The 25,923-nt window shown below is 39.4% G+C and overlaps 1 protein-coding gene across 4 annotated transcripts in view; it reads left to right on the forward strand.

The window, feature by feature from the left end:
• The window catches only part of INO80C (INO80 complex subunit C), a 63,279-nt gene that overhangs the window by 23,467 nt on the left and 13,889 nt on the right, over window positions 1-25,923 (forward strand). For 3 of the 4 annotated variants that reach the window (XM_072605286.1, XM_072605287.1, XM_072605288.1), the window contains exon 2: window positions 23,120-23,230. In XM_072605286.1, coding sequence (XP_072461387.1) covers window positions 23,120-23,230 — 111 coding nt within the window. Of the gene's footprint in view, window positions 1-5,728; window positions 5,813-7,054; window positions 7,099-23,119; window positions 23,231-25,923 lie in introns of those variants that run through there. The other variant, XM_072605289.1, reaches the window with a different exon arrangement.

Genomic DNA, 25,923 nt, shown 5'->3' on the forward strand with positions numbered 1-25,923 from the left:
TAAACTAAGTTTTAATTTTAGTTCTGAGCAATAAAAGCCCTAAAAAACACATAAGTGAAGGGTTGTGTGGTGTTTGGGTTTTTTTTAGAAGTACAATAAGGAAAAGCTGTGTTCTCTCTCATAAGTTGAGCCAGGCTGAAGAGGAGAGGCCATTACATTGAGAAACCAAGAGTGGATGCCAGCAAGACAAGTCCTGGGCCCTTCTGGTAGAAGAGTATGTTAGGTATTATCAGGGCTAGAGAGAGGTAGTGCCTCATACTTTTATCCTCAAATGGGAACCACCTTGGCCTCTTGGAGTCAAGTTCCATCAGTCAGAAATGTTGCTTATCATTCTGCTGGTCCAGGCCTGTCTGCTAATTTCTTCCTAGTGTTCACAGATAGGCACAGATCAACAGAACCCCAGAGAGGTGACTCCTTTGCTCCTTGGAACCAGTCCTGAATAGGTAAATAAGGGAGAGATACCAATCTATACAATTGAGTAGTGCATGCAATATCCCAACACTGCAGGTGAAGGAGAGCCTCTTTTCGCATGATCTTACAAGTTTTCCAGCTGTGGAGCACAACAGTATTTTTGTGCAATTATAACCTGTCCCACCACAGAAGAAGCAGGCAGTTGGACTGCATAACCAGAGTCAGTTGTACCTGCCTCTCTCTGATTCATAGGGAGAGGGTTTGTTAGCTGAGATAAGCATCTTGATTGTATGATTACAAACTACTGCTTTTCCTCCACCCAGTTCCTACAGGTTTGCCTTTTCTGTCCCAGTATCTCTGTTTTATGTCATGAAAAGTGGGGAAGGGGAGGACTGGTGGGTTATCTTGTCTTATACCAAACCTGTGTAGTATGTTTGATCTGTCCAGGGTCTTAGTGCTTGTGTATTATTGAGAAGGAAAGAAACAAGAGGAGTTGGAAAACCCAGTATAGAAAGACTTGACTCCCCAAAATCAAAAATCATTTTTGATTACTCCAGCAACTGTCACAGCAAACCCTTTAGATATCTTGGTGGAGGTAGAGATCTCAGAGTCAAATCCCTTCACTTTATTTTATTTTAATTATATATTTATTTATTTTTAGTTTTCAACATTCATTTCCACAAGGTTTTGAGTTCCAGATTTTCTCCCTATGTCTCCCCATTCCCACACCCCAAGATGGCATGCATTCTAATTATCCCTTACCCCAATCTGCCCTCCCTTTTATTACACCCTCCTCTTTTATCCACTTCCCCCTTACTTTCATGTAGGGCAAGATAGATTTCTATACCCCATTGCCTATATATCTTATTTCCCAGTTGAATGTGAAAACAATTTTTTTCATTTGTTTTTGAAACTTTGAATTTCAAATTCTCTTCCTTCTTCCCTCCCTACACACCCTCATTGAGAAGGCAAGCAATTCAATATACATGTGTAGTTATACAAAACACTTCCATAATAGTCATGTTGTCAAAGAATAATTATATTTCCCTCCATCCTGGCTTTCTCCACTTAATCTGTTTCAACTTTGACCCTTTCTCTTTACAATAGTATTTGCTTCTAACTACCCCCTTCCCCAATCTGCCCTCCCTTTTATCATCCCCTCACCCCCTTATCTCCTTACCCCTTACTTTCTTGTAGGGTAAGATACCCCATTGAGTGTGTCAAGTCAAATCTGATGAGACTAAGGCTCACTCATTCCCTCTCACCTCCCCCTTCTTCCCCTCCACTGTGAAACCTTTTTCTTGACTCTTTTATGTGAGGCAGTTTACCCCATTCTATTTTTCTCTTTCTCCTCCCAATATATTCCTCTCTCACTCATTAATTTTATTTTTTAGTTATTATCCCTTCATATTCAACTCATTCTATGCCATCTTTGTATCTGTCTGTCTGTCTGTCTATCTAGCTAGCTAGCTAGCTATCCATCCATCCATTCATCTATCTATTTCCACCAACTACCCTAATACTAGGCCACGTCTCATGAGTTACAAATATCATCTTTCCATGTAGAATTGTAAATAAATAGTTCAAGTTTAATAAGCACCTTAACGATTTCTCTTTCCTGTTTACTTTTTCATTCTTCTCTTGATTCTTGTATCTGAAAGTCAGATTTTCTATTCAACTCTGGTCTTTTCAGCAAGAATGCTTGAAATTCTTCTATAACATTGAAATTCCATTTTATCCCCTGCTGTATTATACCGAGTTTTGCTGGGTAGGTGATTGTTGTTTTTAATCCTAGCTCCTCTGACCTCCAGAATATCAATTTCCAAGCCCTTCAATTCCTTAATGTAGAAGCTGTTGGTCTTGTGTTATCCTGATTGTATTTCCACAATACTTGAAGTGTTTCTTTCTGATTGCTTACAGTATTTTCTCCTTGACCTGAGAACTCTGGAATTTGGCTACAATATTTCTAGGAGTGTTCCTTTTGGGATCTCTTTTAAGAGGTGATTGGTGGATTCTTTCAATTTCCATTTTACCCTCTTGTTCTAAAATATCAGGGCAGTTTTCCTTGATAATCTCCTGAAAGATGATGTCTAGGCAAGGACAGAGAGGGATGATAGAAGAGAGAGCAGATTGGTCATAGGGGCAATTAGAATGCTTGGTGTTTGGGGGGGGAGGGGATGAAAGGGGAGAAAATTTGTAACCCAAAATTTTGTGAAAATGAATGTTAAAAGTTAAATTAAAAAAAAAAAAAAGATGATGTCTAGGCTCTTTTTTGATTATGGCTTCCAGGTAGTCCAGTAATTTTTAAATTCTCTCTCCTGGATCTTTTTTCCAGGTCAGTGGTTTTTCCAGTGAGATATTGCACATTGTCTTCTATTTTTTTTCATTCTTCTGGTTCTGTTTTATAATTTCTTGATTTCTCATAAAGTCATTGGCCTCCATTTGCTCCATTCTAATTTTGAAGGAATTATTTTTTTCAGTGAGCTTTTGGACCTCCTTTTCCATTTGGGCAGTCCTGCTTTTTAAGGCATTCTTCAACTCATTAGCCTTTTGAACCTCTTTTGCCATTTGTGTTAGTCTATTTTTTAAGGTATTATTTTCTTCAGTATTTTTTTGTGTCTCTTTTAACAAGCTGTTGACTTGTTTTTCATGATTTTCTTGCATCACTCTCATTTCTCTTCCCATTTTTTCCTCTACTTCTCTTACTTCATTTTCAAAATCCTTTTTGAACCTTTCCATGACTTACTATCAATTCATATTTTTCTTGAAGGCTTTTGATGTAGGTACTTTGACTTTGTTTTCTTCTGGTTGTATATTTTGATCTTGTCACCAAAGTAAGATTCTGTAGTCTGAGTGTTTTTACACTGTTTGCTTATTATCCCAGTCAGATACTTGACTTTCTAACTCTTTGTCCAGGTAGGACTGTGCTTCCAGTGGGGATAGGAGGGTAAGGGTAGATGTATTGTCCCAGGCTTCAGGGATTTTGTGTCAGCCACTCAATCCCCCACAGTTTATGGACCCTAAGCTCCGGAAGCAGCTGTTCCAGCAGCCGCCTCTGGTACCCCTTCCTCCTCCACCCAGGGGCTGGGACTGGATCCCAGCCATACTAGGTCCCATAGAGTTCTCCAACTGACCTTCTGTGCTGTCTTAGGCATTTGTGGGTTGAGAATTCCAGAACCGCCACAGCTGCCAGCAGTTCAGTCACCTGAGGCCTGCTCTGACTTTGTTTGCGCCAGCAAGGCCCATGCTGGAGTGTACTCCGCTCCCAACCCAGTGGGATAGTTGCCTCCCGACTAGGGCTGGATATTTGTTTCACTCCATCATTTTATGGGTTCTGCAGCTTTAGAATTTGTTTAGTCATTTTTTACATGTATTTGGAAGGGTTTGGGGGGAGAGTGAAGGAAAGTCCCTGATTTCAGTTTGCCATCTTGATCCCATCCCCCCAAATCCCTTCATTTTATACATGAAAAAATGAAGACCCAGCAGCCACCATGCCGTCAGCTTTTTCCAATATTGAAGGATCCAGCTACACCAGGGAGCTGTCTGTAGTTGAAGCCCTTGAAGAAACCCAGGCTAGGTGGGGTCAATGATTCAACAAACATTTATTTAGCAATTACTCTGTGCGGAGCTCTAGGGATACAAAGAAAGGCAAAAACAATCCCTGCTCTCAAGGGTTCACATTCTGATGGGAAGGGCAGTGTGCAAATGTCCATCTAATATACATACATAGAAGATGCATGTAATGCAAATGGAAGGTAAATCTTTTTTTTTTTTTAATTTTTTTATTTTTTTAATGTTTAACAATCACTGCCATACAATTGCGATTTTATCCCTCCCCACCCACCCCCCACTACCTCCCTCCCTCCCCACGACTGCATACAATTCTGTATAGATTCTACATATACTTTCCTATTGAGTATATTTTCACTATAGTCATGCTATGTAGTCAGACTAAGATAAATGAAAGAATCCGTATAACAAATCAGAACATGATACACAAACAGATACACATACACAAACATGATCTGCTACATTATGTGAGTGACTTCCATATTTCTCTCTCTGAGTGTGGAAGGCATTTTGCCTTGAGGTCCTCCATTGGGATTTTTTTTTTTTTTTCAGAAGTTCTTGTGTTATTACAAAAATCTAAGTCTACCAGAAAAAACTCTCACACACTGTGGTTGTTGCTGTGCATAAAGTTCTCCTGGTTCTGCTCCTTTCACTCAGCATCAGGTCATATAAGTCCTTCCAGGCCTCTCTGAAGTCTTCTTGTTCATCATTTCTTATGGCACAATAGTACTCCATTACATTCATATACCATAATTTATTCAGCCATTCCCCAATTGATGGACATCCCCTTGACTTCCAGTTTTTGGCAACTACATAGAGTGCTGCTATAAATATTTTTGTACATGTGGGACCCTTTCCCATTTTTATGATCTCTTGGGGATATAGTCCTAGTAGCGATATTGCTGGGTCAAAGGGTATGCACATTTTTGTAGCCCTTTGGGCATAGTTCCAAATTGCTCTCCAGAATGGTTGGATGCGCTCACAGCTCCACCAACAATGAATTAGTGTTCCAACTCTCCCACATCCTCTCCAGCATTTATCATTTTCTTGTTCTGTCATGTTTGCCAATCTTATAGGTGTGATGTGGTACCTCAGAGTTGTTTTGATTTGCATCTCTCTAACCAATAGTGATTTAGAGCATGGAAGGTAAATCTTGGAGGGAGAGCACTAAGCATGAGAGATAAGGAATAGCCTGCAAAAGGTGGAGTATGAGCTGAATGTTGAAGCTAGGAGGCAGAAGTGAGGAGGGAGGGCATTCTAGACATGGAGGATTGCAGCTGGAGCTCAGAGGCCACAGAGGTAGAGGCTCTGCACAGGTCGCAATGGACAACTTTGTAGGGGTGGCAGGAGGCTACTAGGCCAGGGTTTTGAACCAGCCTGATTCCTCCCTTTCTAGTGTATGCTTACTTATTTTTTCAGGTCTCATCCATAAATAATCAGCACTAGTCTGGGTATCACTAGATACAGAGAAGCCAGATCAAGATTAGCAAGCTCACAGACCACTTACTAGAATATTTTAACGTCACTCACTACTTATCACCTCTTCTGTGGTTTTGCCTGTTGCTGCTTTTGGCACCTAGGTTGTATTAATTTTTATAGACTAATAACTACCTTATTAAACTAATTTAAGATGGGTTGTAAGTAGTCAACAAAACTGAGTAAAAAGAAAGGCAGCAGATGCTTCTTTAAAAGGATAATTAGGGGGAGAGATGACAGCAGCAAGACATTACAGTAATAGGAGGCAGCTGGAAGGCACTGTAACAACTCTATTTAGAGTCAAAGAATGGTTGGCCTGAAAGAGATTTCAGAGTCAAATCCCTTCATTTTATAGGTAAAGAAATGAAGACCCAGCAATATTAACTGACATGGCCAAAGTCACAGCTAGCTGTCAGCAGAGTCAGGACTAGAGTTGGATCCTTTCCTATTCCATAGGATCTCATAGAATTTATAGATCTAGAGTTAAAAGGTACCTTAGCAGCCATCTTTCAGAGGTAAAAATGGAGGCCCTGGGAGGTTAAGTGACTTGTCCAAGCTAACAGGTAGTACGTGGAGGTGAGAGCTCAAACTTCTTTAGAAGGAGTCTTAAAATAAAGTTGTTTTCATGTAAAAATACAATAGGATAATTAGGACCTGGGTTTGAATTTACTTTCTCTGTAAGGAAAAAAAAATAGCTACCACACCTAACAACAAGATTCATTATAAGTAAGGGTTTTGCTAAAGATCGTTCTGATAGAAAAATATATTGGAGCTGGAAGTATTGGGGAGTGTCTAGCCCATCTTCATTTTACAAATGGGGAAGCTGAGGTAAGGACAAGTAAGTGACTCATTCCGGGGTGTACCAGCTCACCAGTGGCATAGTCAGGACTTAAAGATGTCTTAACTTCCAGTCCAGGGTGCTCTCTAATTGGAGATGGCATGGTGGATAAGAAGCTGGCAGTAGACTTGGGAAGACCTGCTTGTTCCAGATATTGTCTTTGTTACCTGGGGCAAGGACTGCCTCGGTGTCCCAGCTATCTCTTAAGACTGCAGAGAAGCTACCTTGTACAATACCTTGTATTGGTAAAAGGAATTTCATCATCTGGTAGTTCCCTATGGCATGCTTGTGGAGCTTTCCCTATGTGGAGGTAGTTCCCTGTGGAGCTTTCCTCAGTCCAGCCTTTATCATGTGACTAATCAGGATTATAGCTGCCTATTCCTTGACTGAGGTCTTTAACCCTATGACAATTCCCTTACTTGCTTCCAACTTGACATTCTCATCTGGGCAGCTTCTCTTCCTTAATAGTCAGCAAGAGGTCCAGATATTATTCAGGAACCATGGCTTTCTTTTAGACTTCAGCTCCTTCCAGAAGAACTCATACATGGTATTTGTTTGCTCTAGGTCAGGTTTGGGAAATTGTTCCCCCTTGCATTTTAAAATCATGAATTCTGTGTTTTCTTGGTCACTGATGCTTTGGGGCCTTTGTTATAAGACGTGCAACTTGATTTATCACCAAATCAGTACTGTAAGATGATGATACATTGAGAGCTAGAAGAAACCTCATAGGCCATCTCATTTAACTTCCTCGTTTTACAGGTTGTACAACTGAGGCCCAGAGAAGTTTAAATGAGCTGCCTAAGGTAATTTCAGAAACTCTTTCCACTGTATTGACAGGTGTATTTTCTTTCATAGGCTGGGGGGGAGTGTGGGCGGGGAGTGGAGTGGCGGGAAAGAAAAAAAGAAATATACATTATAGCTTTATTATATATTTAAAAGGAAGCAGTTTGTACATAATAGATTTGCAGTTTCATGTGCCATCACCTTTTTGTTATACTATGCTATGAAGCTGCTTGTTTTATTCCATAAATTAAAAATAAAATAAATTTTTAAAAATGTACTTAAATACTTTTGGGATCTGTAATTTCAACAGTTTGAGGATTACATCCCTTGAAACAGATCATAACCCCTCCCTGATGTTCTGCATGAATTGCTGGGGCCAAAAAAATCACCCCCTGGCAGCCAGTCATCTGATGATGTGCCTCTTTGAACTTATTGAGGCTGGTCTTTGGACAGCAGATAGCTGCTATTGACAGGGCCAGTGGACAGACCCACAGTGGATGCTTTCTTGAAGCCTCCAACTTGGTAGGACCTCTGGGAGTTGGAGCTTGACTGACATGGCCTTTGAAAACCAAGTCATTTTTACATTATAAGGCATTGGAGTAAGACTTTAGGGGAGGTGAGAATGTGTGGATTTACAAAAAACTATTAAAATGCCCCATGTTGTTCTCTTGGCTGCTGCTTCTCTGACCTACTCCAGATCCCAGCTTTATCACTTGAGACATCCACCCTTCAGATCTCTCTCAGGGTCTGGTTTCATCCCAGTTAAAGGGAGACATATTTTTGCCTTTATTTTCCTGCATGATGCATTCCTGTCCCTTTCTCTCTTTCCTGTCTCATCATGAGCCTTGGCCTGACCCAAAATATCTTTAACCAAGAGAAGTGTAACGTTAGGCAATCCTTCCCCTCCTTCTGTGTCTGGTTGCAAGTCAGTGCCTCTTGGGCATCTCAGTAGCATTAGCGATTGTGTAAAAATAAGAAAATGAAACCCATAAATCCTTTTTATTGCATCTAAGTCTCAAACATTTGAGAGTCCAGTGGCCAAAGGGGAGTTCCTCTTGCTGAGTAATTAATAAATGTGGTCATCTCCACTGGGGCCTCAGCAAGAGGGAAGGGAAATGCTGAGCGTGTGGTGAAAGGGAGGTGGGGGGAGAAAAACCAACAAGATTTGAGGCTTTCTCCTGTCTGCTGGTTTTTAGTCAGGATGTTGGTGTTGGGAAAGTATAGCAAAAACATTGCTTTTTCTTTTTTTTTCTTTCCTTTTTGGTGGTAGATGGGAGAGAAGGTGAGTGAAAGAACAACTGTTCTAAAGAACAGTCACTGGTTTGACCTTTAGCAGTGGGGCTTGTGGGATGCTGGGGAAGTGGGGTAGCAAGGTAAATATTATCTCTGTGGGTTTGAGAACTGAATTCTCAAGGAACTGAATTCTCAACAGTTTTATGTGAGATTGAGACAAAAGTGAATGAGGGAGGGAGAAACTGAGCCCTGGATCCTTCTCAGCAGTCTTTCCCCTTTTGGTGATTTACCAGCTTGCTGTGTGCTATGGTTTTGTCACTTACCTCAGGTCTTCACTTTGAGAGTCCTTTCTTGGAGCCAGGTCTGGCTTGTTGTTATCACTAGCTTCTTTTAGCAGGGAATATCTGTTTCTACAAAGCAGCTGCCATCTGACACTTCTACCAGGGGATATCTTTTTTTCTTATTTTGCAGTGGTCCCAGAGTGTGGCTTTCACTAACAAACAAATCCTTTGCCATCTGTCTCCACATTGTGCAAACACATCTTTTTAACTGAAATATTTAACTTTTCAAAAACGTTTGTATTTACTTCACAAAATTATGTTTTAAAAATATTTTTAACATTTGTCTTTAAATGTTCATCTTTAACATTCATCTTTAAAAATTTTGAGTTTCAAATTCTCTCCCTCCTTCTAGCCCCTTTTCTGCTACTTGAGAAGGCAATTAATATATCTGTTATACATGTGAAATCGTGTAAAACATGAAATATTTAAATTTTAATTAATATTTTCAATAATATTGCACACTTAGTGTGTGGATGCATACCCATATCTTCTCCCACCTAGACTATTGCAACAAACCTTAATGGGACTCCTGGCTTCTGGTCATTCTTTAATCTGTCTTCCAGATGCTGCCACAATCCTCCTCCTCAATCATATCTGAATTTATCATTCCTCTAATGCTATTGCTGTTAGGGATTCCCCTGTTGCTCTAGGATACAATAGAAGTTCTTCATAATCTGGTTCCAGCCTACCTTTCCAGACTTATTTGACCTTAGTTCCTTATACACATTCTACATTCTGGCCAAAATGACCTACCTGCTATTCCCCAAACTTGTCAGTCCATTTCCCAGCTTGATGTTTTTGCCAAGGCTATCTCTCAAACCTGGATGTCCTTCCTTTTCACCTCTGTCTTATAGGACTCATCTCTGTTGCCACCTTCTATGGAAATAATTTCCTGATCCCCTAAGTTGTAAGTGTTCTGTCTTACCTCATATACATATCTTTTTATATGTTATATTCTCCTAATATGAGTTATTAAATTGCTGTCTATTGTTTCCCCCCGGGCCAGGGGAGTCTATGGACAGAATTTAGGGGTTCTTGAATATAAGCTCCCTGAGGGTAGGGATTGTTTTTTGTTTTATCTTTGTAGCCCTGGCATGTGGCATGGTGCTCTGCATATAGTATGTGTTTAATAAATACTTCATTGTATTGGAAATATTGGAATGCCATGCTAGGCACTAGGATAACAAAATTTAGAAATGTAGCTACTGCTCTTGGATCTAAGTGGAGATGGTAACATGACATTTACACAGGTATACTCTGGGGAAATTTGAGGAGGAGGAGATTGATTTTAGCCAAGTGGATCAGGGAAGGTTTATTGGAAAAGGGGGCACCTGAGCTGGGCTTTAAAGGAAGAGGTATTCATGTCAGCAAACATTTATTAAGTACTTACTGTGTACCAGGCGATGAGGATACAAAGATAAAAGTGAGAATAGCCCTCAAGAAGCCTTCTTTCCTTCTTGGGGTGAAAGGCATATACACAGAGAAGTAAAGACAATCTGTCACCTAGCATTTATTAAGCACTTACTCTATGTGTCAGGCATTATACTAAGTGTATTCTTTGGAATACAAAGACAAGTAAAAGGCAGTTTTTCTTTTCAAGATTACAGTCCAATGGGGGAGACAACATGCAAACCACTATGTATAAACAAAATAAAGGGAGAATGAATTGGAGATAATCAACTGGGGAGACATTAACATTAAGGGGATTGGGAAAGGCTTATTGGGAAGATAACATTTTAACTGAGATTTGAAGAAATCCAGGAGATAGAGGTGAGGAGGGAGAGAGTTCTAGGTATGGGTGACAGCAAGAGAAAATGCCTGGAGTCAGCAGATGGAGTGTCTAGTGCCAAGGTTCCCAAGGTGGGTGATACTGCCCCTGGAGGGTCCTGGGGGGTGGTAATAGCCTTGGCTGGAATTGGGAGGGTGTGGAATAAAAATAAGGGGGTGGTGGAATCATAAGGAAAAATGAGAAGAAAACTGTGAAAAACCATCCATACATGTTTTATCTGTTGTGTAACAGAGTTAAAGTCATGGTGAGTACATTATTTTCCAGATAAACACAAAATGTGAGTTGTAACTGATCAATGGTCAAGTCCACCAACAGGTCTTAACAAGGAAGTGTTGCAGGTTAGGGTGTCTCGCCTTGTCAGGAAGTCCAGCATTCACAGGCAGGAATATGTGCATGTAATGACTTGTTATTATATGGTTACCATAGGTACTGTATACAGTATGATACTATAGGGTTACATGACACAATATTGCATCATCAGAATTTCAGTGTAGAAAAAATCCCACAAATTTGCAATAAATTATTAAATTTGAGATGTGTCATTTTAAAAATTTACATTTTCTTGAAATGATGCAAATTTCAAAAAAACCACTAAACGGTGAAAGAAAGTAGATTGGGGGGGGGGGTGGTTACTGAGTAATTTTTTTTAAAGGGCGCAGTAGGCCAGATAAGTTTGGGAACCTCTGGTCTAGCGTAAAAAACATTAAGGAAGCGTATGTCACTGGATTGCAGAGTAAGGAGTGTAAGAAATATGAAGATTGAAAGGGTAGCAAGGGGCCAGTTTATAGAAGGCTTTAAAAGCTAAGCATTAGATTTTATATTTTGATCCTAGAGGCAGTAGGGAGCCACTAGAGTTGATTGAATGGTGGGGGGTGGGAGGAAGTGAGGAGGTGGGATTGATATAGTCAAATTTGCCCCTGAAGAATTTTCAGTTTGATAGCTGAGTGGAGGATGGGCTAGGGTGGGAAGAGACTTGAGCGAAGGAGACCAAGCAGTAACCTCTTGCAGGCATGAGGTAAGGGCCTAGACTGGGTGGCAGCAGTATCAGAAGGGACAAGGGAATGTATTCCAGACAAACGATAAAAGTAGAAATGACAAGACTTGGCAACTGATTATATGGGGAAGGGGAGTGGAGAGAGAGTGGAGTCAAGGATGATGACAAGATTGTAAGCCTGGGTGACTAGAAGGATGGTGGGACCTTCCACAATAATAGGAAAGCTGGAAAGAAAGGAGGATTTAGGGGGATGATAATGAGTTCAATGTTGTACATGCTGAGTTTAATACATCTGTGGAACATCCAGTTCAAGATGTTGACTAGATGGTTGGCGATGTGAGACTGGAGGTCAGAAGAGAGGCTAGGGATGAATAAATCTGAGAATCATCTGCATATTGATGGTAGTTGAAACCGTGGGAGCTGATGAGACCATCTGATAGAGTGTAGAGGTAGAAAAGAAGGCTCAGGAGGATACCCACAGTAATCAGGTTTGACCTGGATGAACATCCATCAAAAGTGACTGAGAAGGAACAGTCTGGCAGGCTGAAGGAGAAGCAGGAGAGAAGTCTAGGGAGAGGAGAGTATCCAAGAGAAGATTAAAGTGTCAGAGACAACAGAGAGGTCAAGAAAGTTGAGGATTGAGAAAAGGCTGTTAGATTTTTGATGATTAAGTGATCTTTGGTAACTTTGAAGAGAACGATTTCAGATAAATGATGAAGTTAGAAGCTAGACCAAAGATAGTTTAAAAAAGAGTGAAAGTGAAGGGAGTGGAGGCATCAATGGAATACACAGGTTCTCAAGAAGTTTAGCCAGAGAAGAGATGGAGAATGATAGCTAGCTGGGATGCATGGATCAAGTGAGATTCTTTTTTTTTTTTTTTAAAGATGGAGATGTGGACATGTTTGTAAGCCATGGGGAAGAAGATGGTTGTAGCCTGTTCTGTTGGTCTTTTCCTGCTCTTAATAAATATATTAATTTAAAAATTTGGTTCTCTTTGGACAACTCTGAGTCTTACCTCTTTGACTATATGAAATATGACTCTTTCTTACCTGGTTTCTCAGCTTTCCATAGATCCAGCTTAGTCCTTGCCTGCACCCTGCTTGAAGAGACAACAGTTCATCCGTGGGTCTTGTCCTGCTTGAACTCTATTTGATTTCTTCTTGGGTCTGTTTTTTTTTAAGCTTCTATATCTCCCTGGAATATAGATCCTAGTCATAGAATTTTAAAATCCTTGAGCTGGATGGGACCTGAGAAGTCATCTATTTGTATCTGGTCATCTCCTCAACAAGTGAAAAAAAAATCGAAGCCAAGAAAGACTGAGTAACTTATCTAGCAGTGTGACCTTGAGCAAATCATTTAACATCTCTTGGCCTCAGTTTCTTCATCTTCAAAGTGAGGATATATTTCAGTACGCTGTTGTGAAGATCAAATGAGATATATGCTTTGCAAACCTTAAAAAGCATGTGATAGTGTCATTTTATTAATCTCCAGGGTCACTTTAAGTTAGTGGTAGAGCCAGGACTATAACAGATCATTTGACTTCCTGTCTAAGTCATTTTGCATTAACCCGTGTTATCTTTTTGGAATGGAATTCAAGTTTTGGGTCTGTTTGTTTGTTTGTTTTACCAAATGGCCCACATTAATCATGTTTACTATTAGTTTTAAAAGTTAGTTCTTCTTAAATGATGTCAGGCTTTTTTTCCCCACACCTGTCATTTAACATGTAGGCTCATTTACTAAAACATCCCCTCAATTGATACACTGCTTTGATCCATCAGGTACTCCACCAAAATGTTGTCTCTTTTTTGTTATCAGCTAATGGAGATGACTCTCCCTTTCCAATTCCTCTTCTAGTCTGCTAAGCCTGGCAGTTTCTTTTGTTTTCTGCTTGACACCTCATGAATTGATTACTTTTTTCTCTTTTAGTTCTTCCTCTACCTATTTCCCTGTGGAGAATTGACTCTTTCATTCCACTTTTGGGATGCCATTGTGGTTTCCATTAGAATCGTTTCAAAAACTTGTTCATTACATTTTAATTGTAGGGTATCATTAAATATGCATCATCCCAGAAAAACAGGGTAACTGCCACCAAGGTAAGAGGTGATGTTTAGCTATACTTTACCACTTATTTTCAGACTTTACTAATAAGAGTTCATCTGGTGTGAGCTTACCTCATCTCATCAACATGTTTCTGTCTCTACAACTTTGTTTTTCTTTCTCATCTTAAAAATAATTTGCCCTTTCTCCCCTAGAACGTTAACCCCTCCATTTATGCTGTAGATGTCATACCTTACCAATTACTTGTTTCTACACTTATCCCATAGTACTTTACTAGCATATTCGATATTGTCTTCTTCCCTTGTGCTTTCAAGTATATTTAAGTCTCCCTCATGTTGGGAAACCTTCTTTTGATATAGTTCTCCTGTTTCTTTCTGCTTTCACTGCTAGATAGACTTCATGAACATTTATTTATTCTCTACCTGTTTTCTCAGTTTCTCTCTTTAATCCCCTGTTACTAGTCTTGGACTCTTCTCTTGAAACTGCCCTTGAAGATCTCATTAATGCAGAGATTCTAAACCTTTTTTATGTCCCCACCATAGTCAATTTGAGGAAACCTGTCGACCACTTCTCAAATATTTTAAAATGCATGACATAAAATATGTATGATTACAACAGAAAATAATTATATTGAAATAAAATAATCAGAATAGTGAAAATACTCATTGGAATAGATTAGGTACACAATACATTGTAGTAAATAACCATAGTAATTTAGTATTTAATAAAGATCCAAGCTTTGGGGACAAAAACTCATTATTTGACAAAAACTGCTCAGAAAACTTGAAAATAGTATGGCAAAAGCTAGATATACACCAACCTCTTACATTGTATACCAAGACGAAGTCAAAATGGGTACATGATTTATACGTAACAAGGGAAATAAGCAAATTAGGGGAAACATGGAATCAAATACCTGTCAGATATATTGATAAGGGAAGAATTTAGAGCCAAACAAGACATAGAGATTGTGAAATATGAAGGCATAATTTTGATTGAATTAAAAGGGTTTTGCAAAAACAAAACCAATGCAACCAAAATTAGAAAGGGAAACAGGAAACTGGGGAAAATTTTTTTACAGCAAGTGTCTCTGATAAAGTCCTCATTTTTAAAATATATAGAGAATTGACTCAAATAAGAATAGAAGTCATTTCCCAATTGATAAATGGTCAAAGGATATGCCCAGGCAGTTTTCAAAGAAATCAAAGCTGTCTATAATCATATGAAAAAAGTCCTAATCACTATTGATTAGAGAAATGCAAATTAAAACAGCTCTATGGTACTACCTCATACCTATCAGATTGGCTAATGTGACAGAAAAGAAAAATGATAAATGTTGGAGGGGATATGGGAAAATTGGAACACTAATGCAGTGTTGGTGGAGTTGTGAACTGATCTAACCATTCTGGAGGTCAATTTGAAACTGTCCCCAAAGGGCTATAAAACTGTTCATACCCAGAAATACCACTACTTGATCTGTATCCCAAAGAGATTAAAAAAATGAAAAGGACCTATTTGTACAAAATAGCAGCTCTTTTTGAGGTGGCAAAGAATTGTAAATTGAAGGAATGCCCATCAATTGGGGAATGGCTGAACAAGTTGTAATGGAATATTATTGTGCTATAAGAAATGACAAGCAGGATGATTTCAGAAAAACCTGGAAAGGTTTATATAATCAGATGCAGAATGAAGTGAGCAGAACCAGGAGAACATTGTACACAGTAACAACAATATTGCATGATGGACAACTACGAATAACTTAGCTATTCTCAGCAACACGGTGATCCAAGACAGTCCCAAAGCGTCTATGGTAAAAATGCTATCCACCTCCAGAGAGAGAACTGATGGTATCTGAATACAGCCCAAAGCATACTATTTTTCACTTTTTTTTTTAGTTTTTAGTTTTCTTCCATAAAATGGCTAATATGGAAATATGTTTTACATGATTGCCCATGTATAACATATCAGATTGCTTACTGTCTCAAGGAATGGTAAGGGGAGGGAGGGAGGTATAGAATTTGGAATGAAATCTTTAAAAAATATTAAAAATTGTTTTTCCATGTAATTGGGGGAAATAAAATATTAAAAAAATACAAATACTCAAAGTCTGAAAGAGGCAAAACCTGAAAAAAAAGAAAAGAAATACAGTCATCAACATTTTTTGTTTTTTGTTTTTTTCCCCCACTGAATAGTAATTTGCTTTTTTCCAGTTACATGTAAAGGTAATTTTCAGCATCATCAGCATATTTTTAAAACAAGTTCACAGATCCCAAGTTAAGGGGAGGATCAGGGGAGCCCTTTTTGCCAAACATAGTGACCTTTTCTAAGTTCTCCTTTTTCCTTGACTTCTTAGCAGCTTTTGACTTTTTCAAATTCACCTCCCTTGCTTTTTGTGATACTGACATTTTCTACTTCTCTTTCCCCTGAAACCTCTTTTTCTCTCACTTTTGTTGACTTCCTTTTTCCTTCTGTCGCCTTGCTGTGGGTTTTCCCCAAAATTCAGAACCTATGATTTTCTCTGTATTCCCCTTCTGTAGTGAGCTCAGCTGATTTTACCACATAACTATCACCTCTATGCTAATGATTCTCAAACATAGGTAACTATCTTCAGCCCTGATATTGCACTTAAATTCCAATCTCATATCTCCACTTGCTTATATGACCTCTTCCATCATCTTAAATTCAACATTTTAGCGCATTCTGGCCACTCTCAGAGGTGACCTCTCCCAAATTCACTATTTCTACCAGTGTGTACCATCATTCTTACAGAGAGTAGGTTCAGAACCATAGTCATCTTTGACTGTTCCTTTCTACTGATCTTCTGCATCAGGGCTTCTTAGCCTTCTTTTGTGTGTCATGGATCTCTGTGGCAACCCTAATAAAGTTTTTCAATAATTGAAGGAAATGCTAAATTTCATTTAGAAGTTAATGAAAATAAAGAGGTATTTTCCCCAACCAGTTTCATGAATTCTTCAAAATCTATCTGTAGACCTCAGCTTAAGAACTGCTTTAGATCCATTTTGCCAATAAGGGCTAGCAACTCTTCCTTCTTAGTGGTTCTCATATTTATCTCTCTTTTTTTTCTCATTCTGACTGCCGTCATTCTAGTCCAGGCCCTCATTACTTCACCTTTAGTGTTTTGCAACAGCCTGCTAACTCATCTCCCTGATGCTATGCTTTCCCTTCAGTACAGCCTAAATGTAATTGTCAGACTAATTTTAGAAAACCAGCTTATGTCTTTCCTCTGCTCAGAAGTCTCTAGCTCCCTTTTTTCTACAGCACCAAGTCCAGATTCCCCAGTTTGACATCCAGAACTCTTGACAATCTGGCCTTGTGCTACCTATTCAGCCTTTCCTCAGTGCTTCTTTTTTCTTCTTTGTAGAATGGTCATCTGGAAATAATAGTCAGTCTAAGGTTCTGCAGTTTGAGTCCTGAGGGCTGAAGCAATCACAGAGTCAGGCAATCTGTGTCATTCAGTCTTGATGAAACCAGGTGGTGAGACTCGGGCAGAGGTGTGTAATTTTAATAATGCAAGGCAATTCATGGATTAGTCAGGAGCAGAAGGGAATTTTGCAATGTTTAGAAGTCTTTTATATAAAATAGCATCAAAGAAAGTTCTGTCCTTGAGGGACAGTTGCTCTGATAGTTGCATTGAGGACTTCCCTCCTTGTGTAGACACCCCCACCAATTTGGCCTTGCTCTGCTTCGTAGGCTCCCCTGAGCTCAAATGGCTCTTCTTGTGTCTGACAGCCTCTCTCCACTGGCTGAGGTATAGGTCAGTTCAGAGACTTTCTCCTCATCAGACCTATTTTACCTAAGGTTTTGGGCAGGTGGCTTGAAACTAAACTGGATTCAGGTCCCAGCTTTGTCACCTAATACTCTGGTTACCTTAGGCAAGTCATTTAATTCACTACCCTTCCTTTTCCTCCTTGGTGAGATTTCATTTAGCGAGCATTTGTTAAGAACTTAGTATATGCCAGGTACTGTGTTAGATGCTTGGGTTACCAAGACAAAAGCAAAACCTCCTCTTTCTTCGTGAACATTAAATTGATTGTATGCTCCTTAAATGTTTATTGAATGAAAGAAGCTTACATTCTACAGGTTGAGAGTTGGTCAACTCTCCCTTTCAATTCCTGTGACACTTTTGGTTCCATTTAATGACATAATTATTATTATTGGCCCATTGCCATTTATCTCTTTCCTATTAGTCTTATCTTGCTAACAAGATTATAACTTCCTGGAAGACAAAATCCATTGCAGGGTCTAGCACCGTGCTGGGCCTATGGAAGGTGCTCAAAAAATAGACTGACCAGGTTCCCTCACCAGTTAACTTTCCTTTAAGTGTATCACAATGTTTTACTTATCGTTCTTTGGTAATTTCTCCAGTTTCCAAATGAATTCCTCCTTGTCTATGACAGTGGGGCTGCTGACTCTCCTGAATTTGCCAAAAGTTTCCTGGAATCATTGGCGAGGCCCCTGACTCACAGGCAGAGATATTTTCCTCCCAGGATACCAGACAGTGACCGCCCATCCAACCACCCCACTCTTTGGCATGATTTCCTGGAGGGAGTGCCTTGGAGAGAATGCACAGTCACCTCCCTGGCTTACAGCAGAGGAGTGGTACCATCACCACCTAGCAGCAAAATGTTGTTAGCCTATATGGCAGTCTCAGCAGATTACATTCATGAGCTACAAGGAGGAGACTCTTCTTTTCTCATAATTTCCAAAGCCTGCCATTATTGTGTTAGTAATAGCAATAATAACAAAAATTATGAAAGTTATAATAGTACCTTACACTTGAATCTGGCTTTAATGGCTTCCAGGCACACATACATATATACATACATATCATTTGATCCTCATCCTGTGCTGTCATAATGCCAGGGACTATCCTCGCTTCACTGGTGAGAAAAGTGAGCTTCCCAGAGTCTGCAGAGAGCAAGCTTCAGAATGAGCACCACGACAGTGCTCTTATGTCTCCTAGTTTAGTATTCTTTCCACAGTGCCCCATGATGCCAAAGGATGCCAAAAGCCAGCTAACTCAAGCCAGGCAGAATAGCATTTGTGCCCGATGTATGCTGTCTCATTGCATTTCTTTTCCTTTCTTCTTTCTGCTTTTGCACACTGAATCCCAACTTTACTTTTCCTTTAATTGGGGATTGAGAGCTTTCTCATGAGCTCTTTGTTACTTGTTGATGTGTGGCACTCTGAGAATGCATAGATTAACCTTCCTTCTGGAAAAATCTGTTAGATGGTGGCACCTCAGAGATAATTCTGGTTCTTGTGAAAGCTTCCAAAAACAAAGTACTTTTTGTACCATCCTTAGACTATGCATTTGATAAGGGAAGTAGTGACGGAAAAGCTTATATTAAAACATAATGGACATGGAAGATTTAAGGAACCAGTGATGAGGGATAGTATCCTATGGAAGACATACCATGAAAGTATACCCCTCTACCCCCAGCAGAACTACACATCATAATACTGTCTCACATTTATTAAGTACCATAAAGTTTAAAAGCACTTCAAATATATTTTCATCTGATCCTCACAACCCTGATAGATGCTATTATTTTCCCCATTTTACAGATGAGGAAACTGAGACTGAGAAAGGTTAAGTGACTTGTCTAGGTTCACACAAGTAGGAACTGTCTGAAGTGGTGTTTGAACTCAGGTCTTTCTAATTACAAGTCTAGCCCTCAGTTCACTATACCATGCTGCCTGTTACATATAGAGACATGAAACTTCTCTGTCAGAAATCAACTTCGCCTAGTCTAGCATTTATTTGTATCTTCAATAGCTGCCCCTCATAATCTGACTGGCCTCCCTCCCCACCTCCTGTCCACAGACCAGTGGGTCCCTTTCATCTAGGAACACAAAGATCTGAATGGGCAGGTTCTGAGGGACATATGCCAACTCACCCAACTGGACAATGAAGCATAATATCCCAGAGTTGTGTGTTAAGCTACTCTTTGTTTATTCCAACTATGGAGAAAAGTGATATTTTTATTCACCAACTACCTGCCCTGCTGATTGTAATAGGCTATTACCATTAAAGGGAAGGAAAATATTCACTCTGGAAACCCAGTGTTGCATACATAACTGTAGCTGCATCTCTTTCTTTGTCCCTTGCTGTTGTGTTCTCACTTTCCATCCTGGTCTATTTAAGAGCTCCTTTCTGTACTTGTCCTTGTATGGATTCAGTCAGTCTACAGGCACGGTGATAATAATATAATAATAACAGCACCAGCAGCAACATCTGTGTGGAGATTATGGGTGAGGTACCAGGAAGGAACACAAATACTCAGAGGATCACAAGTCAGGTAGTATATTATGTACAGACATGAAAGAATGTGGCTCCCCATCCCTTTACTCCCATGGATAAGCACTGGTAGTGGTGTGGCGATAGAATGATGATGCACGTCCCAGTTGAGAGCGCAGAGCTCTGGGTCTCTGGCCTTATATCTGGTTGCTGTTGTGGGGCAGCTTCATAAGAACCAAGGGGGAGGAGGACCTTAGGAGTAGTCAATTAGCAGGTGGCTCAGACTGCAACCCCTCGACCCCTTCCCTCAATCACAAGAGCATTGTAATTAGGATAATTTGATAACATACATAAAACATACATGGATTAGATGAAGTTTGTTAAACTGATTTTGATCAAGAAAACATGGAATTCTTTGTCTAAATGAAGCTGATGAAACCAGTTATGGAGTACCTGGGAACTTCCTGGTACGTAGGCAGGTCGGTCAGCGATCAAACATGGAGTCCTTTCTGTTAGGCCAGTCCTCACACTAGCATTCATACAATGATTTAAGGTTTGCCAAGCATTTTATATAATCTTGACTATTTATCAAACCCAGTACCATGCATAGACATACAAAAGTGTATGTTTATACAATAAACCCAGCCCTCAATGCAGTTTATATTAATCTACAGCGGGTATGGATTTGACTTCTGTCAAACATCTGAATACTTAGAGTTTTGGTTATCACTTTTCAAAGTTCCATGAGTCTGTACTGGGGATTGAGGTTGGTGTTAGTGATACATAGCTGCAATTCTGTTATTTGGGCTTCTGATCATATTATAAAAACAACTTTTGGATGTGTCCCACTTTCAGAGTAAGATAATACATTAAAACAGCAAATTTATAGGAGAACTTTGTAGTTTATTAGATCTTATATCATTCTAAGAGAAAAAAAATGCCTAAATAACAGAACATTTACTTCAGTATATCAAGGATATGTGACTCTATTGATATAGGTCCTCTGTCCATTGAAGTAGCCCCATCTAGGCTAGCTGGGTAGAAAGCACTGCCAGCTTCCCCTAAGGACTCTTGGTAGTCTCAACTCCATCTGGTTGATGGTGTAGGAAGAGTGACTGTGGGTCTTCATACTGGTTGGATGAATTGGGAGTCCTCATCTACAGTCCTTGTTGTTACCATCTGCCCTGCTACAGCATCCAGAAGTCCTCTGGGCCTTACCATCTGTTCTTCTGCTGTGCCCTCCAGACTCCTGGCACTAATCTGACTTGCTGGGATGCCTGAGGGTCCCCAAGGCCTTGCCTTCTACTCTGCCACTGGTTTCTGGGCCTTTCCATCCATCCTGGAGCTGAGTGCTTTATTTGTGTTATCTTCCTCAATTGGATTTTGAGTTCCTTAAGATCACCATTTAGTTTTTTTTCTATTTTTATCTCCAGCTTAGCATAGTACTTAGCATGTAGTGCTTAATAAGTGCTTTTTTGTTAATTCCTTTATTCAATGCACAGCCATTCTTCTACCACTTAGTGGAAGGTCTCCTGTAACTTTTGTGGATTAAAAAAATGTCATTATCCTGAGGCCCACCTGATGGTGAACCTCTCAAAACTTTATTAGACAGGTCTTCACATAAGGTACATCACTGGTTCCACATTGGAAACCTTTCCAGGATAGAAGGAATCTGAGCATAGACTGGTGGCATGGCCTCCAATTCAGCAATCATTTATTAACTATCTGTTAAGTACCAGGTACTGGAGATACAGACAAAAACTAAAGCCCGACTTTCAAAGGGTTTATATTCTGCGGGAGCTCGTGATGGTGAGATAACCTGTGGGTACAAAATTAAATACCACATAAACACAAAGTAATTTCTAAGGGTAAAATGGTGGTGGAAGATACACATCTAATATTATGGGCAGTTTTTTAAACAAAAGAATACAGGTTTCAGAGGATATGATAGAGATGTAAAGTAAAATAGAGATATGGAAAGAATGAGCCTGGCATGGATGGATATGAGGAAGTGGTGTCCAGGGAGGGACACGTGTGTCTTAGCATTTATAATGTGAATGTGGTTTTTAATCTCTGAGTAAGCAATAGAAGGAGTGTGTAATTATGCAATCACCAAGTATTTATTAAAGACTTACTAAATGCTGCGAACTCTGCTAAGCTCAGGTAGCTATTTCCTGGTTGATGATCAAGAGAAGGGTCAATGCAGTTCTTGTGCCTGGTTGGCTATAGAATGGTGAGGAATAATTGAGTTATTCACCATCCGATTACCAGCCTAATTAGCCCTGCCCTTCACTATTAAGTATATAATTTATTCCAGGGTCATGGGTTTGGGAGAATCTTTAGTCCTGGACATGACAGCCATTGTGGAAGGGCAAGAGATGAGTTCCTGAGTCACCACCATCCCCACCTCTCCAACCCCTCCCCAGAGAGAAGACAAAATATTTTCATTAAATCCATATTTGGATGAGATATGTCCAAATATGCGTTTTCTGTGCCACAGTTAAAAGAAATGTGAAAAACCTTTGGCTATCCATTGAATGTCTGGTAACGTCCAAGAGTTCAGGGCCATCAGCAGAGAAAGGGCATTAAATTAGAAAGCAGAATCATCATGCTTTCACTACCAAAAATGTCAGCAGGACAAAGTCTTCCTCAGTGTTCCTTCCTAGGTTTGGGAATGTTACTTTAGGAGTATTTTTGCCTGCATCCCAAGCATAAGAATAAGAGATGTCTAAGCACCCAGGGCATCTTGTTTACTAGCTGGTCTTAATGTGCCCGGGTGCCCCCACTCAGTTACCACAGCAACCAGCTGCTGCTCCAGGCTATTTCCTCAGCTCTCTCTTTCCCTCCTGCCTCAGCAAGGTCTAATTTGCATTTCCCAACCTCCTCTTCACCTCTGCCCCTAGCCCGACTTCACATGCTGTCAACTTTGAAAGAGGCTCTCATCTTTTTTTCTTTTTAAACTTAATAAGCATTTGAAATCATCAAGCATTATTTTTCCACAGCGCTCTCTGGCAGACACCTTTTATTGTAAAGGTTGCATGATATTATCGGAAGGTTATTGTCTCTGGAGTCAGAGGAGCTGGGTTCAAATGTTCCCACTTATGTTTGCTTACCACTGTGGCCTTGAGGAGGTCATTTAACTTCCTTTCACTCACCTATTAAAAAGAGGGGTTGGTGTAGATGGTTTCTAAGGTCGCTTCTAGACCCAGACCTGTGATTCCTTCTGCCTTAGGACTGCTATATCCATACCACCAGGGTTTTCTGACTCTCCCTTTCTTTCTTTTGTATTTAGTGGGTTAAGTTTGGGGGCCTCACCTAAAAGACACTTAACTACAAAGTGTAATTGTTATTGTTCTGTTTCAAGGGTGTCAGCATGGAGGCTGTGAGTGAGAGTAAGGTAATGACCCCTGACTTTGGCACAGGACCTGCGGAAACTACCCCTAAGCCTTTGCCATTTAAGGATCCCAATTTTGTGGTAAGTGTTTGTTGTTTAATTTTTAGATACCTTAGAGATTCATTGAAATTTCTAAATAGGATCCTGATTTCTTTCAAGATTTTTATAGAAAGATAGATTGTATGTTTTAGTGGTAGATAAAAGTATTTTCAGTTTTACACATGATCCAAAGTTATTTCAATGGAAATTAAGTGTTAATTTGGCAACAAAATGGTGAATATCTTATGGAAAATTGTTATAGAAACACTTCCCTTGCCAAAAATTAATATTCACTGGAGGGTAATTATAAGGGATTCTGTTTAGGTTTGAATCTGAAGTTGTAATTCTTTAAATCACTTCAAAAGTATTTGTTTTGTTTTTACATCACCAAAATTCTCCTAGTATACCTCTGCTCCCCAACCAGAGAGCCATTCTGTATACCTGATAAAATTTTACAAAAAAAGTGAAGAAGAGAAAAAAAATCAGCAAAGCTGCTCAATATAAAAAAGTCTGAAAATATATGCAACATGGTACACTTGTGCACTTCTCCAAAGGAGTGGGGTGGGAAGGTGTGTTACTTAATGGTGTCCACAGTGTTGCTGTTTTGGTTTTTAATCTTACGAGAATCCTTGGTTTATCAATTATGTGTTGAACGATTGATCAGTAAGTGTTTATTAAGCATTTATTGCCAGGCAATAGATGTAGGAGGAAAAAAAAATCTTTTAAGGAGCTTATATTCTAAATGAGGAGATAGCATGTATAATAGATGCCAAAATTATAGAAAGTAATCTAAGAGAAGGCACTGACCTCTGGGAGTGTCTTTATTTTTTCTATTAAAATAGAGGATTTTCCAGAGATACAAAGGAAGAATATACCTCAAATTGTATGGAATTTGAAACATGTAAGAGGCCTTAAAATAGAGCTAGAATGAGCTTGATGATGCCTCAGATTTAGTGCACTATATATTCAAGCTTCATAACAAAGGAAATATTCTGCTAACTTGGAAAATATTCTGCTCACTTTTATGGGAAGACTTGTTTAAAATAATAAATCATACTTTACTCTTTTACACAACAGATTTGCCAATAATGACAGTAATTTGATTGGGCAGGCAAGAGTTTTTGCCAGTACCCAAGCAATAGGGCTTTGTGTTTATGTTTGTTTTTGTCCCTTCTCGTCGCTGTCCTTGTGTATAATATGATATATTCTTAATAATAATTGAAAGGTTTTAGAAAATATGTTGAGCTTTGGAAGCTCTTGGGGCATCAAAATTCTTGTTCTGAGGTAGAACAGGATAAGGTGGGCCAGGCAGGGTCCTAGTCAATAGTCATGGTGAAGTGGCTAGTGAAGGCAGGAAATGGGGTTTGGCAAGGCAGCTTCTGGTTATTGTAGGTAGGGGATCTTTGATAGTTCAGGGTAGAAAAACCAGAGGTGTCAGGTTTGGAGAGCTGTCCAGAGGGAAGGTTGGGGGAGACGGAGAAATGCCTGTGGTGGTATTGAATCTCAAGTAGGCTGGAACATTGTCATTTTAGAAACTCTCCTTTTCTTGATCACTCAGGGGTGGGAAACCTGCAGTTTTGGGGCCACATACAACCTTCTAGGTTCTCAGGTTTGACCCTTTGACTGAATCCAAACTTCACAAATCAAATTCCTTTAATAAAAGGATTTATTCTATAAAACTTGAACTCAGTCAAAAGGCTACACCCAAGGACCTAGGAGTCTAGAGTCTGGTCTAGAGTCTAGACTGACACTTTATTAAGGGTATGTACCCTATGTAAATCCTCCATGATTTTTATTATTTTACCTCACACTTGCTGTAGTCTTTGCGTCTGCTTCAAAATGGTATCCTATCATTTTACATCCTCAGTCTGTCTGATGGACCCTGGTCTCTATTTCACTATTTCCTATTAGTCTCCGTGACAAACCTTCTGTAACTTCTATCTGGAAGCCTTATCTCTGTCTCTCCTTGTCTTACCCCTCTGATTCACTGGTCATCTGTTTCACATTTATGCCCCTCTAAAAACTTTTCCAAAATGTAGTTTGGATCAAAAAGGTATCAAGGTATAGTTAAAAGAGCAGTGTATGTGAAGTCAGAAGGCCAGGGTTTGAATCTAGGCTCTATTTTTTATGCCAATGTAACTCTGGAGAAGTTACTAGAAACTTCACTTTTTCTGAGACTGATTTCCCAGTAGGATGTAAGCTTTGTGAGGGTAGAAACTGTGTCATTTTTGTTTTTATATCTCTGGTGCCAGTCACAGTGCCTACAGGTACTTAATGAATATTTATTATTAAATTGATTCTATGAATATACACATACAAACCCATATACACCTACATATATATATTCCCTCTAACTACCCTAATACTGAAAAAGGGCTCTTGAATTACAAATAACATCTTTCCATGTAGGAATGTAAATAGTTGAGCTTTAATGAGTTCCTTAAAACTTCTCTTTCCTGTTTACCTTTTCATGGTTCTCTTGATTCTTGTATTTGAAAGTTATATTTTCTATTCAGCTCTAGCCTTTTCAACAAGAATGCTTGGAAGTCCTCTATTTCACTGAAATTCCATTTTTTCCCCCTGAAGTATTATACTTAGTTTTACTGAGTAGGTGATTCTTGGTTTTAATCCTATCTCCTTTGACCTCTGGAATATCATATTCCAAGCCCTTCGATCACTTAGTGCAGAAGCTACAAAATCCTGTGTTATCCTGATTGTATTTCCATAATACTTGA

This window comes from Notamacropus eugenii, chromosome 4, assembly GCF_028372415.1.
Source record: "Notamacropus eugenii isolate mMacEug1 chromosome 4, mMacEug1.pri_v2, whole genome shotgun sequence".
In the NCBI taxonomy this organism is placed as follows: Eukaryota; Metazoa; Chordata; class Mammalia; order Diprotodontia; family Macropodidae; genus Notamacropus; species Notamacropus eugenii.